The sequence below is a fragment of the Acipenser ruthenus genome, unplaced genomic scaffold (genome assembly GCF_902713425.1).
Source record: "Acipenser ruthenus unplaced genomic scaffold, fAciRut3.2 maternal haplotype, whole genome shotgun sequence".
NCBI lineage: Eukaryota > Metazoa > Chordata > Actinopteri > Acipenseriformes > Acipenseridae > Acipenser > Acipenser ruthenus.
In genome coordinates, this window is record NW_026708728.1 from 428,156 (window position 1) to 454,968 (window position 26,813).

General features: G+C 42.9%; 4 protein-coding genes across 5 annotated transcripts in view; all 4 read right to left on the reverse strand.

The window, feature by feature from the left end:
* Positions 1-14,171, reverse strand: part of LOC117410103 (SLAM family member 5-like) — a 50,674-nt gene extending 36,503 nt beyond the window's left edge. Inside the window, exons 1-3 of the mRNA XM_059021657.1 lie at positions 13,942-14,171; positions 12,782-13,096; positions 12,192-12,434 (exon numbers count right to left, since the gene is read on the reverse strand). Coding sequence (XP_058877640.1) covers positions 12,192-12,434; positions 12,782-13,096; positions 13,942-14,005 — 622 coding nt within the window. The 5' untranslated portion in view covers positions 14,006-14,171. The remainder of the gene's footprint in view (positions 1-12,191; positions 12,435-12,781; positions 13,097-13,941) is intronic.
* Positions 1,076-5,903, reverse strand: LOC117966742 (SLAM family member 5-like). 2 transcript variants are annotated; one of them, XM_059021669.1, is made up of 4 exons: positions 3,872-4,469; positions 2,712-3,026; positions 1,945-2,318; positions 1,076-1,652 (listed from the first exon to the last, which is right to left on the reverse strand). In XM_059021669.1, the coding sequence occupies exons 1-4, from the start codon at positions 3,933-3,935 to the stop codon at positions 1,611-1,613; spliced, it is 795 nt and encodes a 264-aa protein (XP_058877652.1). In that variant the 5' UTR covers positions 3,936-4,469; the 3' UTR covers positions 1,076-1,610. The 2 variants fall into 2 exon arrangements, with proteins under 2 accessions (XP_058877652.1, XP_058877653.1); XM_059021670.1 differs by lacking the exon at positions 3,872-4,469 and adding an exon at positions 5,810-5,903 and having other exon boundaries at positions 1,127-1,652.
* LOC131735561 (SLAM family member 5-like) lies at positions 6,311-8,724 on the reverse strand. The gene is made up of 4 exons (XM_059021668.1): positions 8,589-8,724; positions 7,466-7,780; positions 6,745-7,118; positions 6,311-6,441 (listed from the first exon to the last, which is right to left on the reverse strand). The coding sequence occupies exons 1-4, from the start codon at positions 8,650-8,652 to the stop codon at positions 6,400-6,402; spliced, it is 795 nt and encodes a 264-aa protein (XP_058877651.1). The 5' UTR covers positions 8,653-8,724; the 3' UTR covers positions 6,311-6,399.
* Positions 14,172-17,801: 3,630 nt separating the features above from the next.
* Positions 17,802-26,813, reverse strand: part of LOC131735557 (vang-like protein 2) — a 10,479-nt gene continuing 1,467 nt past the window's right edge. The window contains exons 2-7 of the mRNA XM_059021650.1: positions 26,709-26,813; positions 24,513-25,120; positions 23,336-23,472; positions 21,954-22,089; positions 20,810-21,041; positions 17,802-19,728 (exon numbers count right to left, since the gene is read on the reverse strand). The exon at positions 26,709-26,813 is cut by the window's right edge and continues 16 nt beyond it. Coding sequence (XP_058877633.1) covers positions 19,468-19,728; positions 20,810-21,041; positions 21,954-22,089; positions 23,336-23,472; positions 24,513-25,120; positions 26,709-26,813 — 1,479 coding nt within the window. The 3' untranslated portion in view covers positions 17,802-19,467. The remainder of the gene's footprint in view (positions 19,729-20,809; positions 21,042-21,953; positions 22,090-23,335; positions 23,473-24,512; positions 25,121-26,708) is intronic.

A 26,813-nucleotide genomic window follows, 5' to 3' on the forward strand; every position in this document is an offset into this window, starting at 1 on the left:
ATTTTGTTGTTTCTTATCTTGCATGATGTTAAATAAAATATCAAAATTATGTTTTGTATAGTTGTTTTTTTAAATTATGTCTCAATATCCTAACATTCTACCTGATGCAACCCTTTTGGCCAGAGCTGTAAATTATATTAAGGTGTTGCTTATTAATGTTTTATAAACATTGTATAACTATATAATAGATGCTTAATAACTATGTTTTACATTGTTAATAACGCATTATGGGTGATTTATAGCCACGCAATAGCCATAGACGGAATTCCAGTTTTATAAAGGGGACAGTTTATAGCCACCTATTCTACTTTGGGATGTTGAAACGTAATTCAGTCTATGGCTGTTGCATGGTTATAAACCACCTATAATGCTTTATTAAAACACTATAACAGTTATTACACATTTATTATAAAGTTATAAAACATTAATAAGCAGCAGCTTGGTAACACTTTCCAGGCAGTGTCTCTAATGACTGTGTGTTTGCATAGCAGTTACTTAGTAAATACATGTGTCCTTACTCATCATTACAATGTTATTATGCAGAGTTACGATGGACTTCATGAGTGAATTTTTTTGCATGAAATAACCTTGTGTGTCCCTAACCCTTTTCTGATAACATTGTGTACTGACCTATATCGTGCAAAAAGATGTCAAAGTTAAGTACATTCGAACTGTAACCTAATGTAAAGTGTCACCATATGGAGGCTGTGTGGTCCAGTGGTTAAATAAAAGGGCTTGTAACTAGAAGGTCCCAGGTTCAAATCCCACCTCAGCCACTGACTCATTGTGTGACCCTAAGCAAGTCACTTAACCTCCTTGTGCTCCGTCTTTCGGGTGAGACGTAGTTGTAAGTGACTCTGCAGCTGATGCATAGTTCACACACCCTAGTCTCTGTAAGTCGCCTTGGATAAAGGCGTCTGCTAAATAAACTAATATGGTTTTTGCTAAACTAAATTCATGGTGATAATTTTACATCTCATGAATGCAAGAATGCAATAATACCAGTACTTACCCAGCAGCAGGATGAAAACTGGCAGCTCGTAACTGAAATAAAGCAATCTGCGATGTGCAGACATTTTATAATTCAGGGTGGATAAAAACGACGTGTGAAGGCTTCTGTTGCTTTAATTTTTTTTTTTAATTCAGCTTCCTTTTTTCACAATTCTATTTCTGAGAATAACTCGTCAATACGTGCTACGGTTCCTTTGGGCGTTCTCAAAATCGGTGTGAGAATTTCAATTTCCACTCAGTAATCTGTGCTATAGAAACACACTTGTGTGTCAAAATATTAGTAGTAGTAGTAGTAGTAGTAGTAAATTCTGATCCCAAGTGTTTAAAAACAAAGCCATTACTTTGCAAGTAGAGCTCACAAAAACTATACAAATATAAGAAAAAAAACATTGAAAAAACATATTTCTCAATGTGTACATTTTGGTTTTGGACAATGCGAGATAAGAAGCGACAAGTTAGGATGATTAAGACAATGTTGTATCTACAGTGAAGTATTAGACACGGTAATCAGTCCTTTCTCAGTGCAGGTTTGCATTCAGTCGCTCTGCGGGTCTGCAGTCCTTTCTCAGTGCAGGAGGCTAAACCGGTCTCTGCTTCCTCTAAGTCTCACATGCTGCTCGATGCCGCCGCACATTTCTTTTCTAAATCATAAAAAAGACACAAACGCAAGCCCTGTTAATACAACAACAAAACAGTAACAGTGTGAGGGTATTGGAAGACTATTAGGATGTTTTTACTGGCTGTTTTGAGCAGTACTGTGACATAATTTACTACCAGCCAATCAGAGTCCAGCATTTCCTCTGGCACAAGTTTAAAGTCTTAACTTCCCAGCACACCATATTTTCTCTCAGATCTGGACTGCCTGTCATGATAGAGCGGGTGGTTGTTTGCCCAACACCCGTATCAATGCAGATTCAAAGCTAAGCACTCAACTGTGTGCGTGCAATCCCTCACATGGACTCCGATCACAGCAGAGATCATCAGAACCAGACCCACAGAGAGAAGGACCGTCTTCAACACACAGAACGAAACACCCCCCGAGGACTCTGCAACAAAAGCAATGCAGTCACAGCTCTCCCGGATAGACGCTGTTGCCTCGCTGACTGGATTAGAAGCGATGCAGGTGAAGGTAACATTCCTCTCTCCAGGGCTCAGGGATGCCTCCAGTATCCCAGCATGCTCAGGTAAATCCTGGTCCCCTCTCTTCCAGCGGTAGGAGACGTTTTCTCGTTGGTTCGTGGTGCAGAGCAGCATCGCATGGCAGGTTTCATTCGATGGTTTCCTCGTCACCTCCGACTCGATCTTTTCTAAGTATAAAAATCGCAAATCATTTAGTGTGTGTTTTAATGCAACAGAGATTTCCTTTAACTTTATATGTAAAGAGGCTCAAAGACAAACTATTTGTTTGTTTAGTATTTAAAAAGTGTTGACATCTGATTGTGTATTTATGTAATTTCTGACCTTCCAAAATGTGACCTAACTTTCCACTAAGTGACTCCATTTAATGTGTGCTTGCATAGCAGTTACTTAGTAAATACATGTGTGCTTTGCACTATGCATAATACATGCATCTAAAACCATCACCAACCTCAGCATGGCGATTGCAGCAGCAGCGTTACATCTTAACACACAAGGTAGTTAACTGGCATCGCTGTTCATTACATGATTATGTTGATCAGAATATAAAGATAAATCCATACCATAAACTCGAAGAATAACCGCGTGTGTTGGGAGCTGACCAGTAGCTGTTTCAAAAGCACAATTATATTCTCCACTGTCTTCAGCTCTGAGCAGATTGATTGTTAAAGACCAGTCTCTTCTGTTCAGATGCACCCTATCTTTGAACTGCTTAGTTCCATTAATATTTCCTTCATTAGCAATGACATCTGGACCGAAACTCCATTCCACTCCAGTAATGTCTGATTGTTGAGAGAACCCAGCGGGCAAGACAACGGACTCTCCAACAATCCCATTCACGACTGGATCAGCAGATACTGAACTGGCCACCAGCAAACCTGCAACAACAAAACCATTAAACAGGGGTGGAAGATTATTTTAAAAACCGTTGAACCTTAGCAGTGCATTCCACAATCAAAAAACATCCCCTTACTTATTTACCATACACGATTACAACAGTATTTAAATACAAATAAATGACACATCCTACTGTATCAACACCAAGGCAGATAGGAATATTTCACATGTATCATTTCCAGACATCAGGGAATCACAAACAAAGCAGTTCCACACAGTCAGTGGTTTATAACTACCGTATTTCCTTCTGCTTCTTATTATTTATTTCTTAACAGACGCCCTTATCCAGGGTGACTTACAATTGTTACAAGATATCACATTATTTTTACATACAATTACCCATTTATACAGTTGGGTTTTTACTGGAGCAATCTAGGTAAAGTATCTTGCTCAAGGGTACAGCAGCAATGTCCCCCACCTGGGATTGAACCCACGACCCTCCGGTCAAGAGTCCAGAGCCCTAACCACTACTCCACACTGCTTACAAGAGTACTCTACATGTTGACAGCATTTGTGAGACTATAGAAGTATTTAAATGAAAGTAAATGATACTGAGCACATCCTACTGAATCAACACCAGGGCTAATGTGAATATTTCACATGCATCCTTTCTAGGAACCAGGAAATCACCAGAGAGACCCTCAATGGAAAGCGTTACTCAATCAGGCAGTGAGAACGCCGGGTTCTGTTGCAGTACAAAATAAATATCCTTACTTGTTCGGGTGAGGCACATTTACACAAGAGACACAATTCAAATATACCGTAGAGATCATTCACGTTGAGGGACACGACCACGACACACAGTTTAGACAGGTGTAGCACTTACCAGAAAGCGCGATGAAAATCGGTCGCATGGAATTTGAACAAAGCGCTCTGGAAAGTCCGGACATCTCGCGGTTCAGCGTTGTTGAAATGGCTATGCGTTTAATAGAAGTTGCTAAAAGTCTTCTTTTTTTCTTAACATTTTAACCACATATCATGAGCCTGGTGTGTCAGCAGAGGCGTCGCTGTATTTCATTTCCTGTTTATTCAATGCAATTCCCCTAAAATATCAAAAACCACGTCTAGCGACTGAACCAGTGTGTGTGCCAGTGTGTGTGTGTGTGTTTTCTGTTGCATATGGGGGGGCAGTGTTTGTGGTTCTGGGTTTATACGCTCACAAGCATGTATCTTCTCAGGAACCCATAAGGAAGGAGTTCTTCCACTTTATGAATTTAATGATTCTCATCATAATTTCCAGCTAGCTTATTGAGACATTAACCCTTCGAATAGCATCTACAGCTCTGGCCAAAAGTTCAGCCTTAACCGTTAGAATGAACTAATTTTGCATCATACAGTGGAATGAAAGCTGCTGAATAATGTTCCCTTGTTAACATATTGAATTCCACCTCCTCTATATAGAATGAACTCCCTCAGCTTCATAGAGTTCAATGAAAGCTGCTGAATAATGTTCCCTTGTTAACATATTGAATTCCACACCCTCTATATAGAATGAACTCCCTCAGCTTCATATAGTCCAATGAAAGCTGCTGAATAATGTTCCCTTGTTAACATATTGAATTCCACCCCCTCTATATAGAATGAACTCCCTCAGCTTCATAGAGTCCAATGAAAGCTGCTGAATAATGTTCCCTTGTTAACATATTGAATTACACACCGCTTTGGAGTTTTCCAAAAATTGAAAAAATGTGACATTTCAAAATCTAACGCGAAATACTGTACCACTCTTGTAGTTTCCGGTCGACTGTTGCCATATCATTTTGTTGTTTCTTATCTTGCATGATGTTAAATAAAATATAGAAATTATATTTCGTATAGTTGTTTTTTTAAATTATGTCTCAATATCCTAACATTCTACCTGATGCAACCCTTTTGGCCAGAGCTGTAAATTATATTAAGGTGCTGCTTATTAATGTTTTATAAACATTGTATAACTATATAATAGATGCTTAATAACTATGTTATACATTGTTAACAGATTATGGGTGATTTATAACCACGCAATAGCCATAGACTGAATTCCAGTTTTATAAAGGGGACGGTTTTCAGCCACCTATTCTACTTTGGGATGTTGAAACGTAATTCAGACTATGGCTGTTGCATGGTTATAAACCACCTATAATGCTTTATTAAAACACTAACAGTTATTACACATTTATTATAAAGTTATAAAACATTAATAAGCAGCAGCTTGGTAACACTTTCCAGGCAGTGTCTCTAATGACTGTGTGTTTGCATAGCAGTTACTTAGTAAATACATGTGTCCTTACTCATCATTACAATGTTATTATGCAGAGTTACGATAGACTTCATGAGTGAATTTTTTTGCATGAAATAACCTTGTGTGTCCCTAACCCTTTTCTGATAACATTGTGTACTGACCTATATCGTGCAAAAAGATGTCAAAGTTAAGTACATTCGAACTGTAACCTAATGTAAAGTGTCACCATATGGAGGCTGTGTGGTCCAGTGGTTAAATAAAAGGGCTTGTAACTAGAAGGTCCCAGGTTCAAATCCCACCTCAGCCACTGACTCATTGTGTGACCCTGAGCAAGTCACTTAACCTCCTTGTGCTCCGTCTTTCGGGTGAGACGTAGTTGTAAGTGACTCTGCAGCTGATGCATAGTTCACACACCCTAGTCTCTGTAAGTCGCCTTGGATAAAGGCGTCTGCTAAATAAAGTAATATGGTTTTTGCTAAACTAAATTCATGGTGATAATTTTACATCTCATGAATGCAAGAATGCAATAATACCAGTACTCACCCAGCAGCAGGATGAAAACTGGCAGCTCGTAACTGAAATAAAGCAATCTGCGATGTGCAGACATTTTATAATTCAGGGTGGATAAAAACGACGTGTGAAGGCTTCTGTTGCTTTAATTTTTTTTTAATTCAGCTTCCTTTTTTCACAATTCTATTTCTGAGAATAACTCGTCAATACGTGCTACGGTTCCTTTGGGCGTTCTCAAAATCGGTGTGAGAATTTCAATTTCCACTCAGTAATCTGTGATATAGAAACACACTCGTGCATGAAAATATTAGTAGTAGTAGTAGTAGTAAATTCTGATCCCAAGTGTTTAAAAACAAAGCCATTACTTTGCAAGTAGAGCTCACAAAAACTATACAAATATAAGAAAAAAAACATTGAAAAAACATATTTCTCAATGTGTACATTTTGGTTTTGGACAATGCGAGATAAGAAGCGACAAGTTAGGATGATTAAGACAATGTTGTATCTACAGTGAAGTATTAGACACGGTAATCAGTCCTTTCTCAGTGCAGGTTTGCATTCAGCCGCTCTGCGGGTCTGCAGTCCTTTCTCAGTGCAGGAGGCTAAACCGGTCTCTGCTTCCTTTAAGTCTCACATGCTGCTCGATGCCGCCGCACATTTCTTTTCTAAATCATAAAAAAGACACAAACGCAAGCCCTGTTAATACAACAACAAAACAGTAACAGTGTGAGGGTATAGGAAGACTATTAGGATGTTTTTACTTGCTGTGCTCGATTTGTTTGGAACAGTATTGTGACATAATTTACTACCAGCCGATCAGAATCCAGCATTTCCTCCGGCACAAGTTTAAAGTCTTAACTTCCCAGCACACCATATTTTCTCTTGGATCTGGACTGCCTGTCATGATAGAGCGGGTGGTTGTTTACCCAACACCCGTATCAATGCAGATTCAAAGATAAGCACTCAACTGTATGCATGCAATCCCTCACATGGACTCCGATCACAGCAGAGATCATCAGAACCAGACCCACAGAGAGAAGGACCGACTTCAACACACAGAACGAAACACCCCCTGAGGACTCTGTAACAAAAGCAATGTAGTCACAGCTCTCCCGGATAGACGCTGTTGCCTCACTGACTGGATTAGAAGCGATGCAGGTGAAGGTAACATTAATCTCTCCAGGGCTCAGGGCCACCTCCAGTATCCCAGCATGCTCAGGTAAATCCTGGTCCCCTCTCTTCCAGCGGTAGGAGACGTGTTCTCGTTGGTTCGTGGTGCAGAGCAGCGTCGCACGGCAGGTTTCATGCGATGGTTTCCTCGTCACCTCCGACTCGATCTTTTCTAAGTATAAAAATCGGAAATCATTTAGTGTGTGTTTGATAATACAACAGATATTTCCTTTAACTTTACATGTAAAGAGGCTCAAAGACAAACTATTTGTTTGTTTAGTATTTAAAATGTGTTGACATCTGATTGTGTATTTATGTAATTTCTGACCTTCCAAAATGTGACAGAACTTTCCATTAAGTGTCTCCATTTAATGTGTGCTTGCATAGCATCTAAAACCATCACCAATCTCAGCATGGCAATTGTAGAAGCAGCGTTACATCTTAACATACAAGGTAGTTAACTGGCATCGCTGTTCATTACATGATTATGTTGATCAGAATATAAAGATAAATCCATACCATAAACTCGAAGAGTAACCGCGTGTGTTGGGAGCTGACCAGTAGCTGTTTCAAAAGCACAATTATATTCTCCACTGTCTTCAGCTCTGAGCAGATTGATTGTTAAAGACCAGTCTGTTCTGTTCAGATGCACCCTATCTTTGAACTGCTTAGTTCCATTAATATTTCCTTCATTAGCAATGACATCTGTACCGAAACTCCATTCCACTCCAGTAATGTCTGATTGTTGAGAGAACCCAGCGAGCAAGACAACGGACTCTCCAACAGTCCCATTCACGACTGGATCAGCAGATATTGAACTGGCCACCAGCAAACCTGCAACAACAATACCATTAAACAGGGGTGTAAGATTATTTTAAAAACCGTTGAACCTTAGCAGTGCATTCCACAATCATAAAACATCCCCTTACTTATTTACTGAACACGATTACAACAGTATTTAAATACAAATAAATGACACATCCTACTGTATCAACCAGACATCAGGGAATCACAAACAAAGCAGTTCCACACAGTCAGTGGTTTATAACTACCGTACTTCCTTCTGCTTATTATTATTTATTTCTTAACAGACGCCCTTATCCAGGACGACTTACATTTGTTACAAGACATCACATTATTTTTACATACAATTCCCCATTTATACAGTTGGGTTTTTACTGGAGCAATCTAGGTAAAGTACCTTGCTCAAGGGTACAGCAGCAGTGTCCCCCACCTGGGATTGAACCCACGACCCTCCGGTCAAGAGTCCAGGGCCCTAACCACTACTCCACACTGCTTACAAGAGTACTGTACAGGTTGACAGCATCTGTGAGACTATAGAAGTATTTAAATGAAGGTAAATGACATTGAGCACATCCTACTGTATCAACACCAGGGCTAATGTGAATATTTCACATGCATCCTTTCTAGAAACCAGGAAATCACGAGAGAGACGCGCAATGGAAAGCGTTACTCAATCAAGCAGTGAGAACGCCGGGTTCTGTTGCAGTACAAAATAAATATCCTTACTTGTTCGGGTGAGGCACATTTACACAAGAGACACAATTCCAATATACCCTAAATATCATTCACGTTGAGGGACACGACCATGACACACAGTTTAGACAGGTGTAGCACTTACCAGAAAGCGCGATGAAAACCGGTCGCATGGAATTTGAACAAAGCGCTCGGGAAAGTCCAGACATCTCACGGTTCAGCGTTGTTGAAATGGCTATGCGTTTAATAGTAGTTTGCTAAAAGTCTTCTTTTTTCTGAACATTTTAACCACATATCATGAGCCTGGTGTGTCAGCAGAGGCGTCGCTGTATTTCATTTCCTGTTTATTCAATGCAATTCCCCTAAAATATCAAAAACCACGTCTAGCGACTGAACCAGTGTGTGTGCCAGTGTGTGTGTGTGTGTGTTTTCTGTTGCATATGGGGGGGCAGTGTTTGTGGTTCTGGGTTTATACGCTCGCAAGCATGTATCTTCTCAGGAACCCATAAGGAAGGAGTTCTTCTGCTTTATGAATTTAATGATTCTCAGCATCATTTCCAGCTAGCTTATTGAGACATTAACCCTTCGAATAGCATCTACAGCTCTGACCAAAAGTTCAGCCTTAACCGTTAGAATGAACTAATTTTGCATCATACAATGGAATGAAAGCTGCTGAATAATGTTCCCTTGTTAACATATTGAATTCCACCTCCTCTATATAGAATGAACTCCCTCAGCTTCATAGAGTCCAATGAAAGCTGCTGAATAATGTTCCCTTGTTAACATATTGAATCACACACCCTCTATATAGAATGAACTCCCTCAGCTTCATAGAGTCCAATGAAAGCTGCTGAATAATGTTCCCTTGTTCACATATTGAATTCCACACCCTCTATATAGAATGAACCCCCTCAGCTTCATAGAGTCCAATGAAAGCTGCTGAATAATGTTCCCTTGTTAACATATTGAATTACACACCGCTTTGGAGTTTTCCAAAAATTGAAAAAATGTGACATTTCAAAATCTAACACGAAATACTGTACCACTCTTGTAGTTTCCGGTCGACTGTTGCCATATCATTTTGTTGTTTCTTTTCTTGCATGATGTTAAATAAAATATCAAAATTATGTTTTGTATAGTTGTTTTTTTAAATTATGTCTCAATATCCTAACATTCTACCTGATGCAACCCTTTTGGCCAGAGCTGTAAATTATATTAAGGTGTTGCTTATTAATGTTTTATAAACATTGTATAACTATATAATAGATGCTTAATAACTATGTTATACATTGTTAATAACGCATTATGGGTGATTTATAGCCACGCAATAGCCATAGACGGAATTCCAGTTTTATAAAGGGGACAGTTTATAGCCACCTATTCTACTTTGGGATGTTGAAACGTAATTCAGTCTATGGCTGTTGCATGGTTATAAACCACCTATAATGCTTTATTAAAACACTATAACAGTTATTACACATTTATTATAAATTTATAAAACATTAATAAGCAGCAGCTTGGTAACACTTTCCAGGCAGTGTCTCTAATGACTGTGTGTTTGCATAGCAATTACTTAGTAAATACGTGTGCTCATACGTCGTTACAATGTTATTATGCAGAGTTACGATGGACTTCATGAGTGCATTTTGTTGCATGATATAAGTGTGTCCCTGACCCTTTTCTGATAACATTGTGTACTGACCTATATCGTGCAGATTTCAAAGTTAAGTACATTCGAACTGTAACCTAATGTAGTGTCACCATATGGAGGCTGTGTGGTCCAGTGGTTAAAGAAAAGGGCTTGTAACCAGGAGGTCCCCGGTTCAAATCCCACCTCAGCCACTGACTCATTGTGTGACCCTGAGCAAGTCACTTAACCTCCTTGTGTTCCGTCTTTCGGGTGAGACGTAGTTGTAAGTGACTCTGCAGCTGATGCATAGTTCACACACCCGAGTCTCTGTAAGTCGCCTTGGATAAAGGCGTCTGCTAAATAAACACATATGGTTTTTGCTAAACTAAATTCATGGTGATAATTTTACATCTCATGAATGCAAGAATGCAATAATACCAGTACTTACCCAGCAGCACGATGAAAACTGGCAGCTCGTAACTGAAATAAAGCAATCTGCGATGTGCAGACATTTTATAATTCAGGGTGGATAAAAACGACGTGTGAAGGCTTCTGTTGCTTTAATTTTTTTTTTTAATTCAGCTTCCTTTTTTCACAATTCTATTTCTGATTATAACGCGTCAATACGTGCTACGGTTCCTTTGGGCGTTCTCAAAATCGGTGTGAGAATTTTAATTTCCACTCAGTAATCTGTGCTATAGAAACACACTCGTGTGTCAAAATATTAGTAGTAGTAGTAGTAAATTCTGATCCCAAGTGTTTAAAAACCAAGCCATTGCTTTGCAAGTAGAGATCACAATATATATATATATATATATACAAATATAAGAAAAAAATATATATTTCTCAATGTGTACATTTTGGTTTTGGACAATGCGAGATAAGAAGCGACAGGTTAGGATGATTAAGACAATGTTGTATCTACAGTGGAGTATTAGACACGGTAATCAGTCCTTTCTCAGTGCAGGTTTGCATTCAGCCGCTCTGCGGGTCTGCAGTCCTTTCTCAGTGCAGGAGGCTAAACCGGTCTCTGCTTCCCTTTAAGTCTCACGTGCTGCTCGATGCCGCCGCACATTTCTTTTCTAAATCATAAAAAAGACACAAACGCAAGCCCTGTTAATACAACAACAAAACAGTAACAGTGTGAGGGTATTGGAAGACTATTAGGATGTTTTTACTGGCTGTTTGGAGCTGTATTGTGACAAAATTTACTACCAGCCAATCAGAGTCCAGCATTTCCTCGGGCACAAGTTTTAAGTCTTAACTTCCCAGCAAACCATATTTTCTCTCGGATCTGGACTGCCTGTCATGATAAAGCAGGTGGTTGTTTACCCAACACCAGTATCAATGCAGATTCAAAGATAAGCACTCAACTGTATGCGTGCAATCCCTCACATGGACTCCGATCACAGCAGAGATCATCAGAACCAGACCCACAGAGAGAAGGACCGTCTTCAACACACAGAACGAAACACCCCCCGGGGACCCTAAAACAAAAGCAATGCAGTCATGTGCAAACGCATCGGCACACCTGAAGACGCGTCATCGAGATCCTTTATATACCCGCCTGCATGAAAACACCTCCGGGTGTGAGAATTTCAATCTCCGCTCAGTAATCAGTGATATAGAAACAACAGGCGCTCCTGTGTGTGAAAATGTGAGACCGCTTTGTGCTTTAATCAGGCGTCTTAAACAACTTCTAAAAAGTCTCCTGCTTTTGACCGCGTGTGTGGTTCCTTTTCTCTCAGTGTTTTACAGTGTGGAGTAGTGGTTAGGGCTCTGGACTCTTGCCCGGAGGGTCGTGGGTTCAATCCCAGGTGGGGGACATTGCTGCTGTACCCTTGAGCAAGGTACTTTACCTAGATTGCTCCAGCAAAAACCCAACTGTATAAATGGGGAAATGTATGTAAAAATAATGTGATATCTTGTAACAATTGTAAGTCGCCCTGGATAAGGGCGTCTGCTAAGAAATAAATAATAATAAGTCGTATTGCACTTTTGTGACGTCAAAGTCGTATTATCCTTGCAATATGACTTTCTCTGTCAATCAAGATTATTTCGAACCTGGTTCTTTTACCCAAATTTACTTTCAAGACAACAAAAGCACGCTTGAAATACCTGCGCAGCTCTCCCGGATAGACGCTGCTGCCTCGCTGGCTGGATTAGAAGCGATGCAGGTGAAGGTAACATTAATCTCTCCAGGGTTCAAGGACACCTCCAGTATCCCAGCATGTTCAGGTAAATCCTGGTCCCCTCTCTTCCAGCGGTAGGAGACGTGTTCTCGTTGGTTCGTGGTGCAGAGCAGCGTCGCACGGCAGGTTTCATGCGATGGTTTCCTCGTCACCTCCGACTCGATCTTTTCTAAGTATAAAAATCGCAAATCATTTAGTGTGTGTTTGATAATACAACAGAGATTTCCTTTAACTTTATATGTAAAGAGGCTCAAAGACAAACTATTTGTTTGTTTAGTATTTAAAATGTGTTGACATCTGATTGTGTATTTATGTAATTTCTGACCTTCCAAAATGTGACATAACTTTCCATTAAGTGTCTCCATTTAATGTGTGCTTGCATAGCATCTAAAACCATCACCAATCTCAGCATGGCAATTGTAGAAGCAGCGTTACATCTTAACATACAAGGTAGTTAACTGTCATCGCTGTTCATTACATGATTATGTTGATCAGAATATAAAGATAAATCCATACCATAAACTCGAAGAGTAACCGTGTGTGAAGGGAGCTGACCAGTAGCTGTTTCAACAACACATTTATATTCTCCACTGTCTTCAGCTCTGAGCAGATTGATTGTTAAAGACCAGTCTGTTCTGTTCAGATGCACCCTATCTTTGAACTGCTTAGTTCCATTAATATTTCCTTCATTAGCAATGACATCTGGACCGAAACTCCATTCCACTCCAGTAATGTCTGATTGTTGAGAGAACACAGCGAGCAAGACAACGGACTCTCCAACAGTCCCATTCACGACTGGATCAGCAGATACTGAACTGGCCACCAGCAAACCTGCAACAACAATACCATTAAACAGGGGTGTAAGATTATTTTAAAAACCGTTGAACCTTAGCAGTGCATTAAACAAACATAAAACATCCCCTTACTTATTTACCATACACGATTACAACAGTATTTAAATACAAATAAATGACACATCCTACTGTATCAACACCAAGGCAGATAGGAATATTTCACATGTATCATTTCCAGACATCAGGGAATCACAAACAAAGCAGTTCCACACAGTCAGTGTTTTATAACTACCGTACTTCCTTCTGCTTATTATTATTTATTTCTCAGCAGACGCCCTTATCCAGGGCGACTTACATTTGTTACAAGACATCACATTATTTTTACATACAATTCCCCATTTATACAGTTGGGTTTTTACTGGAGCAATCTAGGTAAAGTACCTTGCTCAAGGGTACAGCAGCAGTGTCCCCCACCTGGGATTGAACCCACGACCCTCCGGTCAAGAGTCCAGAGCCCTAACCACTACTCCACACTGCTTACAAGAGTGCTGTACATGTTGACAGCATTTGTGAGACTATAGAAGTATTTAAATGAAAGTAAATGACACTGAGCACATCCTACTGAATCAACACCAGGGCTAAAGTGAATATTTCACATGCATCCTTTCTAGGAAGCAGGAAATCACCAGAGAGACGCTCAATGGAAAGCGTTACTCAATCAGGCAGTGAGAACGCCGGGTTCTGTTGCAGTACAAAATAAATATCCTTACTTGTACGGATGAGGCACGTTTACACAAGAGACACAATTCAAATATACAGTAGAGATCATTCGCGTTGAGGGACACGACCACGACACACAGTTTAGACAGGTGTAGCACTCACCAGAAAGCACGATGAAAATCGGTCGCATGGAATTTGAACAAAGCGCTCGGGAAAGTCCGGACATCTCGCGGTTCAGCGTTGTTGAAATGGCAATGCTTTTAATTGAAGTTGCTAAAAGTCATTTTTTTTCTGAACATTTTAACCGCATATCATGAGCCTGGTGTGTCAGCAGAGGCGTCCCTGTATTTCACTTCCTGTTTATTCAATGCAATTCCCCTAAATAACAAAAACCACGTCTAGTGACTGAACCAGTGTGTGTGTGTGTGTGTGTGTGTGTGTGTGCGTGTGAGAGAGTGCGTGTTTTCTGTTGCATACAGGGGGCCAGTGTTTGTGGTTCTGGGTTTATATGCTCGCAAGTATGTATTTTCTCAGGAAACCATAACCATATTCTCAGCATAATTCACAGCTAGCTTATTGAGACATTAACCCTTTGAAAAGCATCTACAGCCCAAAAGTTTAGCCTCAACCTATGTTGAGATGTAAAACAAACGAGCTCCTATTGGAAGTGACTCTGCAGCAGCCACTGACTCCCTGTGTGTGTGTGTGTGACCCTGAGCAAGTCACTGAACCTCCTTGTGCTCCGTCCTTCAGGATGAGACGTCAAACAAACAAGGTCCTATTGGAAGTGACTGCAGCAGCCACTGACTCCCTGTGTGTGTGTGACCCTGAGCAAGTCACTGAACCTCCTTGTGCTCCGTCCTTCAGGATGAGACGTCAAACAAACGAGCTCCTATTGGAAGTGACTCTGCAGCAGCCACTGACTCCCTGTGTGTGTGACCCTGAGCAAGTCACTGAACCTCCTTGTGCTCCGTCCTTCAGGATGAGACGTCAAACAAACGAGCTCCTATTGGAAGTGACTCTGCAGCAGCAGCCACTGACTCCCTGTGTGTGTGTGACCCTGAGCAAGTCACTGAACCTCCTTGTGCTCCGTCCTTCAGGATGAGACGTCAAACAAACAAGCTCCTATAGGAAGTGACTCTGCAGCAGCCACTGACTCCCTGTGTGTGTGTGACCCTGAGCAAGTCACTGAACCTCCTTGTGCTCCGTCCTTCAGGATGAGACGTCAAACAAACGAGCTCCTATTGGAAGTGACTCTGCAGCAGCCACTGACTCCCTGTGTGTGTGTGTGTGACCCTGAGCAAGTCACTGAACCTCCTTGTGCTCCGTCCTTCAGGATGAGACGTCAAACAAACGAGCTCCTATTGGAAGTGACTCTGCAGCAGCCACTGACTCCCTGTGTGTGTGTGTGTGACCCTGAGCAAGTCACTGAACCTCCTTGTGCTCCGTCCTTCAGGATGAGACGTCAAACAAACGAGCTCCTATTGGAAGTGACTCTGCAGCAGCAGGAGTTGTTGATGCAGAATTCAACCCCTCTAGTCTCTGGATAAAAGCGTCTGCTAAATGACCACTTAATAATAATAATAATAATAATAATAATAAATTCTAATAGTACTTTCACTTGTAAACTATTCAGTATTTAAATACTGTTTTTGCATTGTAACTCTGCCCTGTTAACACCTGTGTGAGTCGCCTGGGATAAAGGCATCTCCTAAATAAAAACTAATAGACTGTACCTAATCAAGCTCGTGTTAAAACCTGCGATGGGTGACGCTGCTGTGCAATAGGAGTCTGATTACCATCCCTGACATTTGAATGAACTAACAAAACTGTCAAATACTGACCCTACAGAAGAGAGGAACACGAAACAGACCACCACCAAAATTCAAGAGAAATTGTTTATTTAAAAAAAAAAAAAAAAAAATTATAAAATTCTGAAACAATTCTTTTTTTTAGGTTCTATCAAAAATGAAAAACACACTGACATTTTTAAAATCTACAAAAACGGTTAAAAACCAGCACCAGCAGCTGGGAGTACAAACAGCTTCTGTGGCTTTTTGTTTTCACAAAAAAAAAAATATTCAAAACTCATTTTTCTACATGCATGCATTTCAATCTGGTTGTTTTTTTTTTGTATCTTTCAGACAAGCCGTTAGTTTATTTATTTAGAACCAAAAATGCTGAAATATTTGACCAGATGTGACATCATCACAAACTAATGTATGTACAAAATACGGTGGCTGCAAGTGGCCAAATTTGACAATTGGGCTCCGTCTCACACACGACCAGGGTTTGGGTTCAAATCCTGTTTTTTCAATCTCTATTCCTTTTAAAAGAAAATCGATTCCTAATTCCTTCGAAAGGACTTGATAGTGTAGAGACGGGATAATAGAACCGAGGTGATCGTCCGACTGCTTTCGTTCGAAGCCAGGTTAATTCACGAGAGAACAAACGCGGCGATTTCGACTGAAGTCAATCGGTCGCGCTGAAAACGAGAAGCGAGTTTTCAAAACGGATTGATCAACGGAGTGGAAACTGGAATTGATTAAAAGAGAAAGGAGGGAAATTGAAAAGCAGCTAAAAATCGACCCCGGCAGGTTTTATTAAAACGACCAATTAGGGGTTTTTAATTGGCTCGCTTTACGATAGGGATCATTTGGCACATCGGGAGCGCTTGATAACGTTTGTTATAAAAAAAAAAAAATACATTTGAAAAATAGACGCCGGCATTATTTGGACCCGTGTTCATTTTACGCGACATTCGCTGCTGCGTGTTTTGTGGTAAACAGAAACTCTGATGATGTCGTTTCTCTGCGTCAGGCGCCGCTGTGTGACATCACACTTCGCATGCATTGTTCTTGATGAGACTGTGTTGAGTCTGTTCAGCGAATCCAGTTCCAGCTTACTTTTAGGATTGAAGAAAAAAAATTTAAAAGCTACAGAAACATAATTTAGATCTTTTATTTATGATGCAAAATCAAAATAAACTACAAAATGATAAATCGCATAAAAAAGTCTATTCCGGAAGCCACAATAGTAGCATTTCACGTTTTGAAATTTCTGATTTTTTCAAATTTTCCATCCCCCCCCCCCCCGTTGAAAAACTATACAAAGCGCTGAGTGTGGAATTCAATATGTTAACAAGGGAACATTATTCAGCAGCTTTCACTGGACTCTATGAAGCTGAGGGAGTTCATTCTATATAGAGGGGGTGGAATTCAATATGTTAACAAGGGAACATTATTCAGCAGCTTTCATTGGACTCTATGAAGCTGAGGGAGTTCATTCTATATAGAGGGGGTGGAATTCAATATGTTAACAAGGGAACATTATTCAGCAGCTTTCATTGGAGTTTTACGAGGCACAAGGAGTTAACTTTATATAGAGGGCGAGGATATGAAAGCTGTACAGTAATACCACCGCTGAAAGACGCCTTGGCAGATTTTCGAAAAGGAACGAAACCTTTTTTTAAATCTTGATAAATCTTGTAAATAAAACCACACACTTCCAATAACGGTAGTGCTCCTACACTCAGCCCAGTAGCGTCTCGCTCGTTCTAGATTCACTTTGCACGCCTGTGCTGTAGCTTCCTCTGGTTTTAGTGTTATGTAGGCCACAGGATTGTAGTGTTAATATTTGATCGCTGCCCGGCCAGGCTCTAATGATCACACAGCAGGGTCGTGTAACATTTATATAAAGAAAAAAAACTTCTATCTCTCTCTCTCTCGATTTCATTAGATTTTTTTTAAGCCCATGTCAAATTCAGACCGGTAAACCGTTCACCCCGATTACATCATGATGACATCACACCTACAGTAGTTATGACAACAGAAGCCAGCCCTGGCGTCTCTCCCCACCCCCTCTCTTTTTAATTGGTTAATTAACATTCCGAGGGGCCCCCCTTTCACAAGGAGAGACGCCACGATGCAGGACACAGGTTTTGAAAATTACAAAAATCAAAGCAAATGCAAAATATCATGATTTCACACCCCACCCCGCCCCGCCCGATACTGCACCCCACCCCACTCCCGTCCGTCCCTCCTCCCTCGCCGAATGACATCACAGAATGAATGGGTGCTCCTAGCTGGCATCACGGCACAGTTTCTTTTTTTAAAAATCAGTTGTCCTTCATAGTCACAGGAAAAAAAGTTGCTGGTTTATGACATCACAGTGATGGTTATCCATTCCGATGACATCACAATGGAACACGGCAACGCGTCGTTTTTTCGTAGGCAACGTCGCAGGAAAGAGAAAAATGAATTTAAAAAATACCGGTCCCCCAAAAATGTCACCACAAAAATAAAAAAAGTTAAAATGACAGAATAAGGTAACCGTCCCACAGTCCGAAAACGGTTTTTGGGGGAATGACGTTACAATCGCGTCGCGTGGAAAAGGGCACCCCAGCCCCCTGCTCAAAATCCCAATTGGTGTCACGCTCAAAATCGTCCAGGCAAACCAATAGGCAGGAAGAATTGGTTCCACCCCAAAAAAACTAAAAAATATTTTGTCTAAATGCACTCGTCCAGTGAAACAAGTGTTTTAAAAAAAACAACTCACAGAACTAAAAACAATATATATATATAAATGACATTACACTAAACAAAAAATAATACTCACACTAGAATTTTACTGAGAATTAAAAACTCACTCAGATCAAGTCTCATTCACACACACACACACTCTCTCATAATCTTTTCTGGTGGTATTAAACTTATCATATTACATGTTAACAGAGTTATGTTAAATATTAAAACAAATGTTTATTTGCATTACTTTATTTTGAAAAGTATTGTACTGAAAAGCTGTTTGGCCAACAAAATCATGTTAATAAAATCAACAGTTATTTCATATCTTAGGGTTGATAAACTCTGAATAATAAAAAGGTGACTTGCCCCCCCAACGCAAACAGCCCAGTAATCAGACTAATAGCTGGAAGATCTCTTGTGTGAACAATTAAGAAGTCTTGGTTAAAAATAAAAGCTAATTCAGCCCCATCAGTTTTCTTTCATGCAGTTTTGGAAAAGCCTCTATTCTTAAGTCTTTCAAACACACACACACAATTTTGTTCTTACTAGACTTTAGAAATTAAGGCCATGGTAGAGACGTAGGAGAGGAACACGATGCCACTGTTTTTTCCGGAACAGCAGGGGCTAGAAATCTGGTTTCAGGAGACCCCCGCCCGACGGGAGACCGAGTTTGAGGAGGCTGGATCAAACCCTGGGTCTCCCTGCCTGGTTTACCGCGCAGTGGCCTGAAACCCAGTCTCCTGAACCCAAGTCCCAAGCTCACACAAAGCAGCTGAAACAGAACAGCCAGCTTTTTATGAGTCCACACAACGCCCAACCCAAACCATTTCATTCACTCCCATTCGAAGACATTTTTTTAGTTTTTTCATACTTCCACGAATAAAAAGTTGAGCCAAAACACTTCACGTTGGTCTTCATATATAATTAAAAAAATGAAAAAAAAAAACGTAACGTTTCCAAAACAGGCAATCTCCACGGTCACCTCGAAACACACTCTGCTGCGTGGAGATTAAAAAAACAAAAATAAAAAAAATTCCAAAACAGGCAAACTCAACGGCCACCTGGACTGAAGTGAGAGGAAAAGAAAAATTGGGTTTCCCTCTCCTTCAAAAGCCTTCAAAACCAGGACCCCTCCCCTCCCATCCCCTCCCCTCCCCGTCTCTCAGACGGAGGTCTCCGACTGCAGCCGCATGACGAACTTGTGGCTCTTGGGGTCGACGAACTCCTCTCGGACCTGCAGGAAGGGGATCCTCCTCGCCGTCACCACCAGGGAGAAATCCATCCGCTTGAGAGCAAAGACCACGCCCTCCCGCAGTGCCGAAGTCACCGGCTCCTCGCTCACCAGCGTCCACTGGCGCCCCGCGGTGTTGTCTTTGTGGTACTGCACCGTGGGGCCGGGGGTCAGGTACCGCTCCAGGAACGCCTGCGTAAGGACAGGAGGGGTTCGGATTTCAATTATTATTATTTATTTCTTAGCAGACGCCCTTATCCAGGGCAACTTACAATCGTAAACAAAAATACATTTCAAGAATCACAGTAGAAGTAATAATGCAATTAAGAGCAAGATAAATACAATGACTTTGGTTCTAGCAAGTACAAGTGTGACAAAATACGATTCAGTAACGGAGCAGATAACAGTGTCAGTGATAGTTACATCAGGATATGATAAATACAAAATACTACAGATTAAATAACACTTGTGACAGATTACAGCACTCTAAAGTACAGGATTAAATGCAGTAAAATAGGGGGCAGATAAGAGCAAGTAAAGCGCATTTAAGGAAGAGTGATAAAGTGTCCAGAGAGAAAAAAAGAGGAGTTTCTACAGGTGCTGTCTGAAGAGGTGAGTCTTGAGGAGGCGGTGAGGCAATTATTTATCGTCAGACCCCTTTTTATCCCAGGCGACTCGCGCAGGAAGTCACAGGGCAGCACGGGGTTACATTGGGAGATATTTCAAACACAGCAGTGCGGTTTACAGACAGATAATAACTATAAAATAGAAACTGTCAATCACGCCACAGCGAGACTTCGCATCGAGCCTGTTTACACGAGAACGAGGATGATGATGATGATGATGCAGCTGCGGAACACCGAGAATGCCGAGGGAGCCCGCAAGTTCGGAGATTTCTGAGAAACTCCGTTATCTGCAGGATTTAGACCGCCTCTACCTTTCGCTAAGTGAGGCTCTACCTTGGGCTTCACACCGCAAGTGTTGCTATTATTTAAATTTAGCAGATGCTTTTTATCCAAAGCGACTTCCAGAGACTAGTGGGGGTGAACTCTGCATCATCAACTGCTGCTGCTGCTGCTGCTGCTGCAGTCACTTCCAATAGGAGCTCGTTTGTTTGACGTCTCATCCTGAAGGACGGAGCACAAGGAGGTTCAGTGACTTGCTCAGGGTCACACACACACACACAGGGAGTCAGTGGCTAAGCCGGGATTTGAACCTCCTGGTATCAAGCCCCCCCACTTTTTCTTTAACCCCTGGAGCCCCCCCAGCCTACCTTGGGCGTCATGTCGTGGGAGATACAGAACTGCAGGTGCTGCAGGATCCCCTCCATGCTGTGGTAGGGCTGCTGCCTCGTGGTTCGGAGATACTTCTGCATGGCCCGGGCCATGGAGGCGAAGATCGCCTGGGCCGCCTCTCGGGGGTCCATGACCTCCCGCGGGTTCTTCTGATCTTCTTCCTGGAGCCGCTTGATATGGGTGAAGGCTTCCTCTACCGCCACCACCAGCCTGGGAGGAGAAACAGCAGCGACACTCTCTCATGTTAATACTGTCAAGATAGATAAACTCTAAAAGGGGGCAGCAGTGTGGGGTAGAGGTTAGGGCTCTGGACTCTTGACCGGAGGGTCGTGGGTTCAATCCCAGGTGGGGGACACTGGTGCTGTACCCTTGAGCAAGGTACTTTACCTAGATTGCTCCAGTAAAAACCCAACTGTATAAATGGGGAATTGTATGTAAAAATAATGTGATATCTTGTAACCATTGTAAGTCGCCCTGGATAAGTGCGTCTGCTAAGAAATAAATAATAATAATAATAATAATAAAGTGACAGGTGTGCCTCTAGCGCCACCACCAGCCTGGGAGGAGAAACAGCAACAACACTTTGAATATTTCAGAACAGCTCCGGTCTATTATGAAGTTTGGGGTAATTTCCCAATTTTAAATCAATTTCCAATTCCTTTTAAAAAATCGATTCCTAATACCTTACAATAATTCAGATTACAAAAACCACATCATCATCATCATCACTGGACACTAACTGAGCTGTGAATTACTTAACCAAACCCTTAACAGAACTAACAAATTTATCTTAAATTTGACTTTTCTAATTGTTTTCAGCTCTTCAAAAACAAAACAGTTAGGAGGAGATTTCAACATCACCCCGTTACAAAACAAACCGAAATCCGCTACTCCTGTAGGCGCTCAGAACAATTAAAAAGGTCTCGTTATGCAGATTATTACAGTTCAATGAAGGGTCTGGTTCGGTCATGGAGAGAGCTCAGGGGGTCCCAAACAAGAAGAAAAACCACCACCAGCTCCCCTCCTCCCCCCCCCCCCAGCACGAAGCACCGCAATCCCTCAGGGAGGAGGAGGAGGGGCTCCAGGGCTCCCCGAGTCTCCACCTCCGTGTCTCAAGCCCACCTGGCTTTCCGTTTCCGGACGCGCCGGTCCATCTCGGCCTCTTCGTAGTAATACTCGTTGTGACTGTTGTCTCTCCTCCGAGCCGCGGCCGCGATCATGGCTCTGGACTGGCCAGTCGAGTTACTGGTGCTGTTCTCTGGAGGTGGGGAGGGAGGGAGGAGAGGAGAGAGGGAGAGAGCGAGAGAGAGGGGGAAGAGAGAGAGCGAGAGCGAGAGCGAGAGCGAGAGAGAGAGCGAGAGAGAGAGGAGAGAGAGAGAGAGAGAGAGAGCGAGAGAGCGAGAGAGAGAGAGAGAGAGAGAGAGAGAGAGAGAGCGAGAGAGAGGGGGAAGAGAGAGAGCGAGAGAGAGAGAGAGAGAGAGAGAGAGAGAGAGAGAGAGAGAGAGGCAGGAGCGAGAGAGAGAGAGAGAGAGAGAGAGAGAGAGAGAGAGAGGCAGAAGCGAGAGAGAGAGAGAGAGAGAGAGAGAGAGAGAGCGAGAGAGAGAGCCAGAGAGAGAGAGAGAGCGAGAGAGAGAGAGAGCGAGAGAGAGAGAAAGAGAGAGAGAGAGAGACAGAGAGAAAGAGAGAGCGAGACAGAGAGAGAGCGAGACAGAGAGAGAGAGAGACAGAGAGAGAGAGACAGAGAGAGAGAGACAGAGAGAGAGAGAGACGAGAGAGAGAGAGAGACAGAGAGAGAGAGAGAGCAAGAGAGAGCAAGAGAGAGAGCGAGAGAGAGCGAGAGAGAGCGAGAGAGAGCGAGAGAGAGCGAGAGATGAGACAGAGAGATGACAGACAGAGAAGAGAGAGAGGAGAGGCAGAGAAGAGACAGAGAGAAAGACAGCAAGAGAGAGATGATACATAAATAAAAAATATATATAAAACAGAGAGAAAGAAAGAGCAAGAGATAGAGAGGAGGAGAGAGAGAAGATATGATACATAAATAAAAGTATTTATATAACTGAACACATTCTTTCGCGTATGCATTTTGTTTCACACACTGCAGGTCCGATTTAACCTTCCTGTAGCACCAAAAAAAACACACTGGACTTTAACTGAACCCCTAAATGTAATATTGAGACCCTTACTCCTAACCTGTAATATGGAGTGCAGCAGTGTGGAGTAGTGGTTAGGGCTCTGGACTCTTGACCGGAGGGTCGTGGGTTCAATCCCAGGTGGGGGGACACTGCTGCTGTACCCTTGAGCAAGGTACTTTACCTAGATTGCTCCAGTAAAAACCCGACTGTATAAATGGGTAATTGTATGTAAAAATAATGTGATATCTTGTAACAATTGTAAGTCACCCTGGATAAGGGCGTCTGCTAAGAAATAAATAATAATAATAATAATAATAATAATAATAATAATATCATCATCACAGTGTAACAGCAGCGTGCGACGCGACTCACCTTCCCCCAGGGAGTAGACTTTAAATCCGGACATCTTTTTGGAGAGGATGGATTTGGGGAGGTTGAGCAGGGCCGGGTTGTACACCGGGAAGTCGCTGTAATACTGCTGCAGAATCCACACGGCCGCGCGCTGGATACTGAGAAAGCACAAAACAAAAACCAGGAGGGGCGTCAGGGAGCCCAGAACAGAGCCCGCGTTTCCACGGGGTCAGGACGCAGAGCCCGCGTTTCCACGGGGTCAGGACGCAGAGCCCGCGTTTCCACGGGGTCAGGACGCAGAGCCCGCGTTTCCACGGGGTCAGGACGCAGAGCCCGCGTTTCCACGGGGTCAGGGCGCAGAGCCCGCGTTTCCACGGGGTCAGGACGCAGAGCCCGCGTTTCCACGGGGTCAGAGCCCTGCTGCCCCCAGGTACTGACAGCAACAGAGCGATCAGAACTCATACAAAACCATTTGTAAAAAAAATAAATAATAATAAGACACAGAGAAAGAGACAGAGAGAGAGAGAGAGAGAGAGAGAGAGAGAGAGAGATAATAATAATATCTGCTGCTGTACCCTTGAGCAAGGTACTTTACCTAGATTGCTCCAGTAAAAACCCAACTGTATAAATGGGGAACTGTATGTAAAAATAATGTGATATCTTGTAACTATTTTAAGTCGCCCTGGATAAGGGCGTCTGCTAAGAAATAAATAATAATAATAATAATAATAATAATAATTATTATTAGGAGAGACAGGGAGAGACAGAGACAGAGAGAGAGAGAGAGAGAGAGAGAGAGAGAGAGAGAGAGAGAGAGAGAGAGAGAGAGAGAGAGAGAGAGAGAGAGAGAGAGAGAGAGAGAGAATATCTGCTGCTGTACCCTTGAGCAAGGTACTTTACCTAGATTGCTCCAGTAAAAACCCAACTGTATAAATGGGGAATTGTATGTAAAAATAATGTGATATCTTGTAACAATTGTAAGTCGCCCTGGATAAGGGCGTCTGCTAAGAAATAAATAATAATAAATAATAATAATAATAATAATAACGCACATTTTTATTGCCAGCGTGCAATACTTCACACTTTTCTCTATTAAGATGTCATTCGCCACGCGTCTGCCTTCGTTGAAAAGCCTTGGTGCATCAGACACACAGCCGCCACACAGGAAGACCAAATTCTCTCCCAGTTCCGTTCTCACCTGAGGTGCCCGATGTTGTAAAACCTGCTGGCCCCATCTGTGCTCCGCACCACCTTGACGCTGAAGGCTGGCTGGATCTGCCGGATCTCCAGCAGCACGATCGCCAGGTACTGAATAAACAGCAAGGCATCGACGAGGGAGGCCGCGTACTCCACGATCCCGCGGAAATCCCGCTCTCGCGGCTCCAGAACCCGCACCCCGTAGAACAGCCAGTAGGACGCCACGAAGAGGAAGACCAGCGCCATGAGGAGGGAACGGAACACGAAGACCCGGGGCAGGGCGGACCGAGGGGGGCGCAGGAACAGGGCCCAGGAAGCGATGAGCAGGACCAGGAGTTTGAACGCCAGGGAGACGTAGAGACCCTCGCAGGGAGTCCCGCAGGGGTCCAGGGAGTCCCTCCAGAGGAGCTGGGGGAGGAGGAGGAAGGCGACGGGAGTGAGGAAGGCGAACAGGCCCAGGGCCCCCGACAGAGCCGGCCCCAGGTAGCGCCTGCAGTCCGGGGGGGTCGATTCTTCCACGTCCTTGGCGATGCGGGTCAGGTCCTCGTTCGACACGCTGTGCTCGGATGTGCCGGTCACCACTGTGGTGGTCTCGCCCCAGTTGTCGTCCTGTTTTGAAATGGGGGTGGGGGGGAGGGACAGATAGGTTTTTAGTAAAATGTCATGGTTTAATGACTGCTCTTTTAAAAAGCGCCGAGGGACGGATGTGGGAATTGGAAAGGCTTTTTTTTTTTTTAATAAAGAAGCTGGAATTGAAAAACAGAAACTTTATTTTTTTTTTGTTGGAAATTTAGAAAAATAGAATTTGTTTTAGGATGGCCTTTTAAGATACAAGGGGGTGTGTCAGTGTGTGTTGTGTGTGTGTGCGTCAGTCTGTGTCAGTGTCAGTGTGGGTGCGCGTCAGTGTGTGTGTGTGTGTGAGTACGTCAGTGTGTGTCAGTGTGTGTGTGTCAGTGTGTGTCTGTCAGTACGTCAGCGTGTGCGTCTGAGTACGTCAGTGTGTGTGTGCGTGTCAGTGTGTGTGTCTGCGTCAGTGTGTGTGTCTGTGAGTACGTCAGTGTGTGCGTGTGCGTCAGTGTGTGTGCGTGTGTCTGTGTCAGTGTGTGTGTGTCTGAGTACGTCAGTGTGTGTGTGCGTGTCAGTGTGTGTGTGTGTACGTCGGTGTGTGCGTGTGTCAGTGTGTGTGTGTCTGCGTCAGTGTGTGTGTGAGTACGTCAGTGTGTGCGTGTGCGTCAGTGTGTGTGCGTGTGTCTGTGTCAGTGTGTGCGTGTGTGTCAGTGTCTGTGCGTGTGTCTGTGTCAGTGTGTGCGTGTGTGTCAGTGTCTGTGCGTGTGTCTGTGTCAGTGTGTGCGTGTGTGTCAGTGTCTGTGTCAGTGTGTGCGTGTGTGTCAGTGTCTGTGTCAGTGTGTGTGTCTGTGTCTGTGTGTGCGTGTGCGTCAGTGTGTGTGCGTGTGTCTGTGTCAGTGTGTGCGTGTGTGTCAGTGTCTGTGCGTGTGTCTGTGTCAGTGTGTGCGTGTGTGTCAGTGTCTGTGCGTGTGTCTGTGTCAGTGTGTGCGTGTGTGTCAGTGTCTGTGTCAGTGTGTCAGTGTGTGCGTGTGTGTCAGTGTCTGTGTCAGTGTGTGTGTCTGTGTCTGTGTGTGCGTGTGTGTCAGTGTGTGTCAGTGTGTGTCAGTGTGTGTGTGTGTGTCAGTGTGTGTCAGTGTGTGTCAGTGTGTGTCAGTGTGTGTGTGTGTGTCAGTGTGTGTCAGTGTGTGTCAGTGTGTGTCAGTGTGTGTGTGTGTGTGTCAGTGTGTTTGATGCACAAAACAGGTTTATTTGATTTCCACCCCAGGAGTAAACCAACAACATAAAAAAATAGACACTCGTGTGTGTGGAAACATTAGACCGTTTTGTGCTTTAAATTGGGCATCTTAAAAAAAAATAAAAAAAAAAATAAAAAAAAAAATTTCTCCTGCATTTCACAGTTTGTGTTCCTTTACTCTGACTGTTTTAAAAATCAAACCGCATGGCCTGCATGGCCCATTAAACCAGACAATCACTAATTTGCCTGTTTCGACAGGTTTCTCAGCTCCAGTCAAAAACTACAGAAGCAATGGGGTGTCTTCTAATTAAACTCCTAGTGAAACCAGGAACGGATCACGCTGCTGAGCAGCGGGAGTCTCGAGTCTTAGTGAAGGAGGATGAACGGCACACTGACTCGATCATCTCCTCGCGTCGACTCGTTGTCCAGCAGGGGTTCCCCCGGAGCCTGGATCGTCACGGACTTGTCACCCCGACTTCCATCCCGGCTCTTAGAGCGATG

What these genes read in the sequence shown, in the direction of transcription:
- LOC117966742 (XM_059021669.1), bottom strand. Translation starts at nt 3,935, where the DNA reads ATGTCCGGACTTTCCAGAGCGCTTTGTTCAAATTCCATGCGACCGATT. An exon ending in GATTTTCATCGCGCTTTCTG is followed by an intron (nt 3,027 to 3,871) that starts GTAAGTGCTACA and finishes TTGTTGTTGCAG; the next exon opens with GTTTGCTGGTGGCCAGTTCA. An exon ending in TGAGGGATTGCACGCACACA is followed by an intron (nt 1,653 to 1,944) that starts GTTGAGTGCTTA and finishes TTTATGATTTAG; the next exon opens with AAAAGAAATGTGCGGCGGCA.
- LOC131735561 (XM_059021668.1), bottom strand. Translation starts at nt 8,652, where the DNA reads ATGTCTGGACTTTCCCGAGCGCTTTGTTCAAATTCCATGCGACCGGTT. An exon ending in GGTTTTCATCGCGCTTTCTG is followed by an intron (nt 7,781 to 8,588) that starts GTAAGTGCTACA and finishes TTGTTGTTGCAG; the next exon opens with GTTTGCTGGTGGCCAGTTCA. An exon ending in TGAGGGATTGCATGCATACA is followed by an intron (nt 6,442 to 6,744) that starts GTTGAGTGCTTA and finishes TTTATGATTTAG; the next exon opens with AAAAGAAATGTGCGGCGGCA.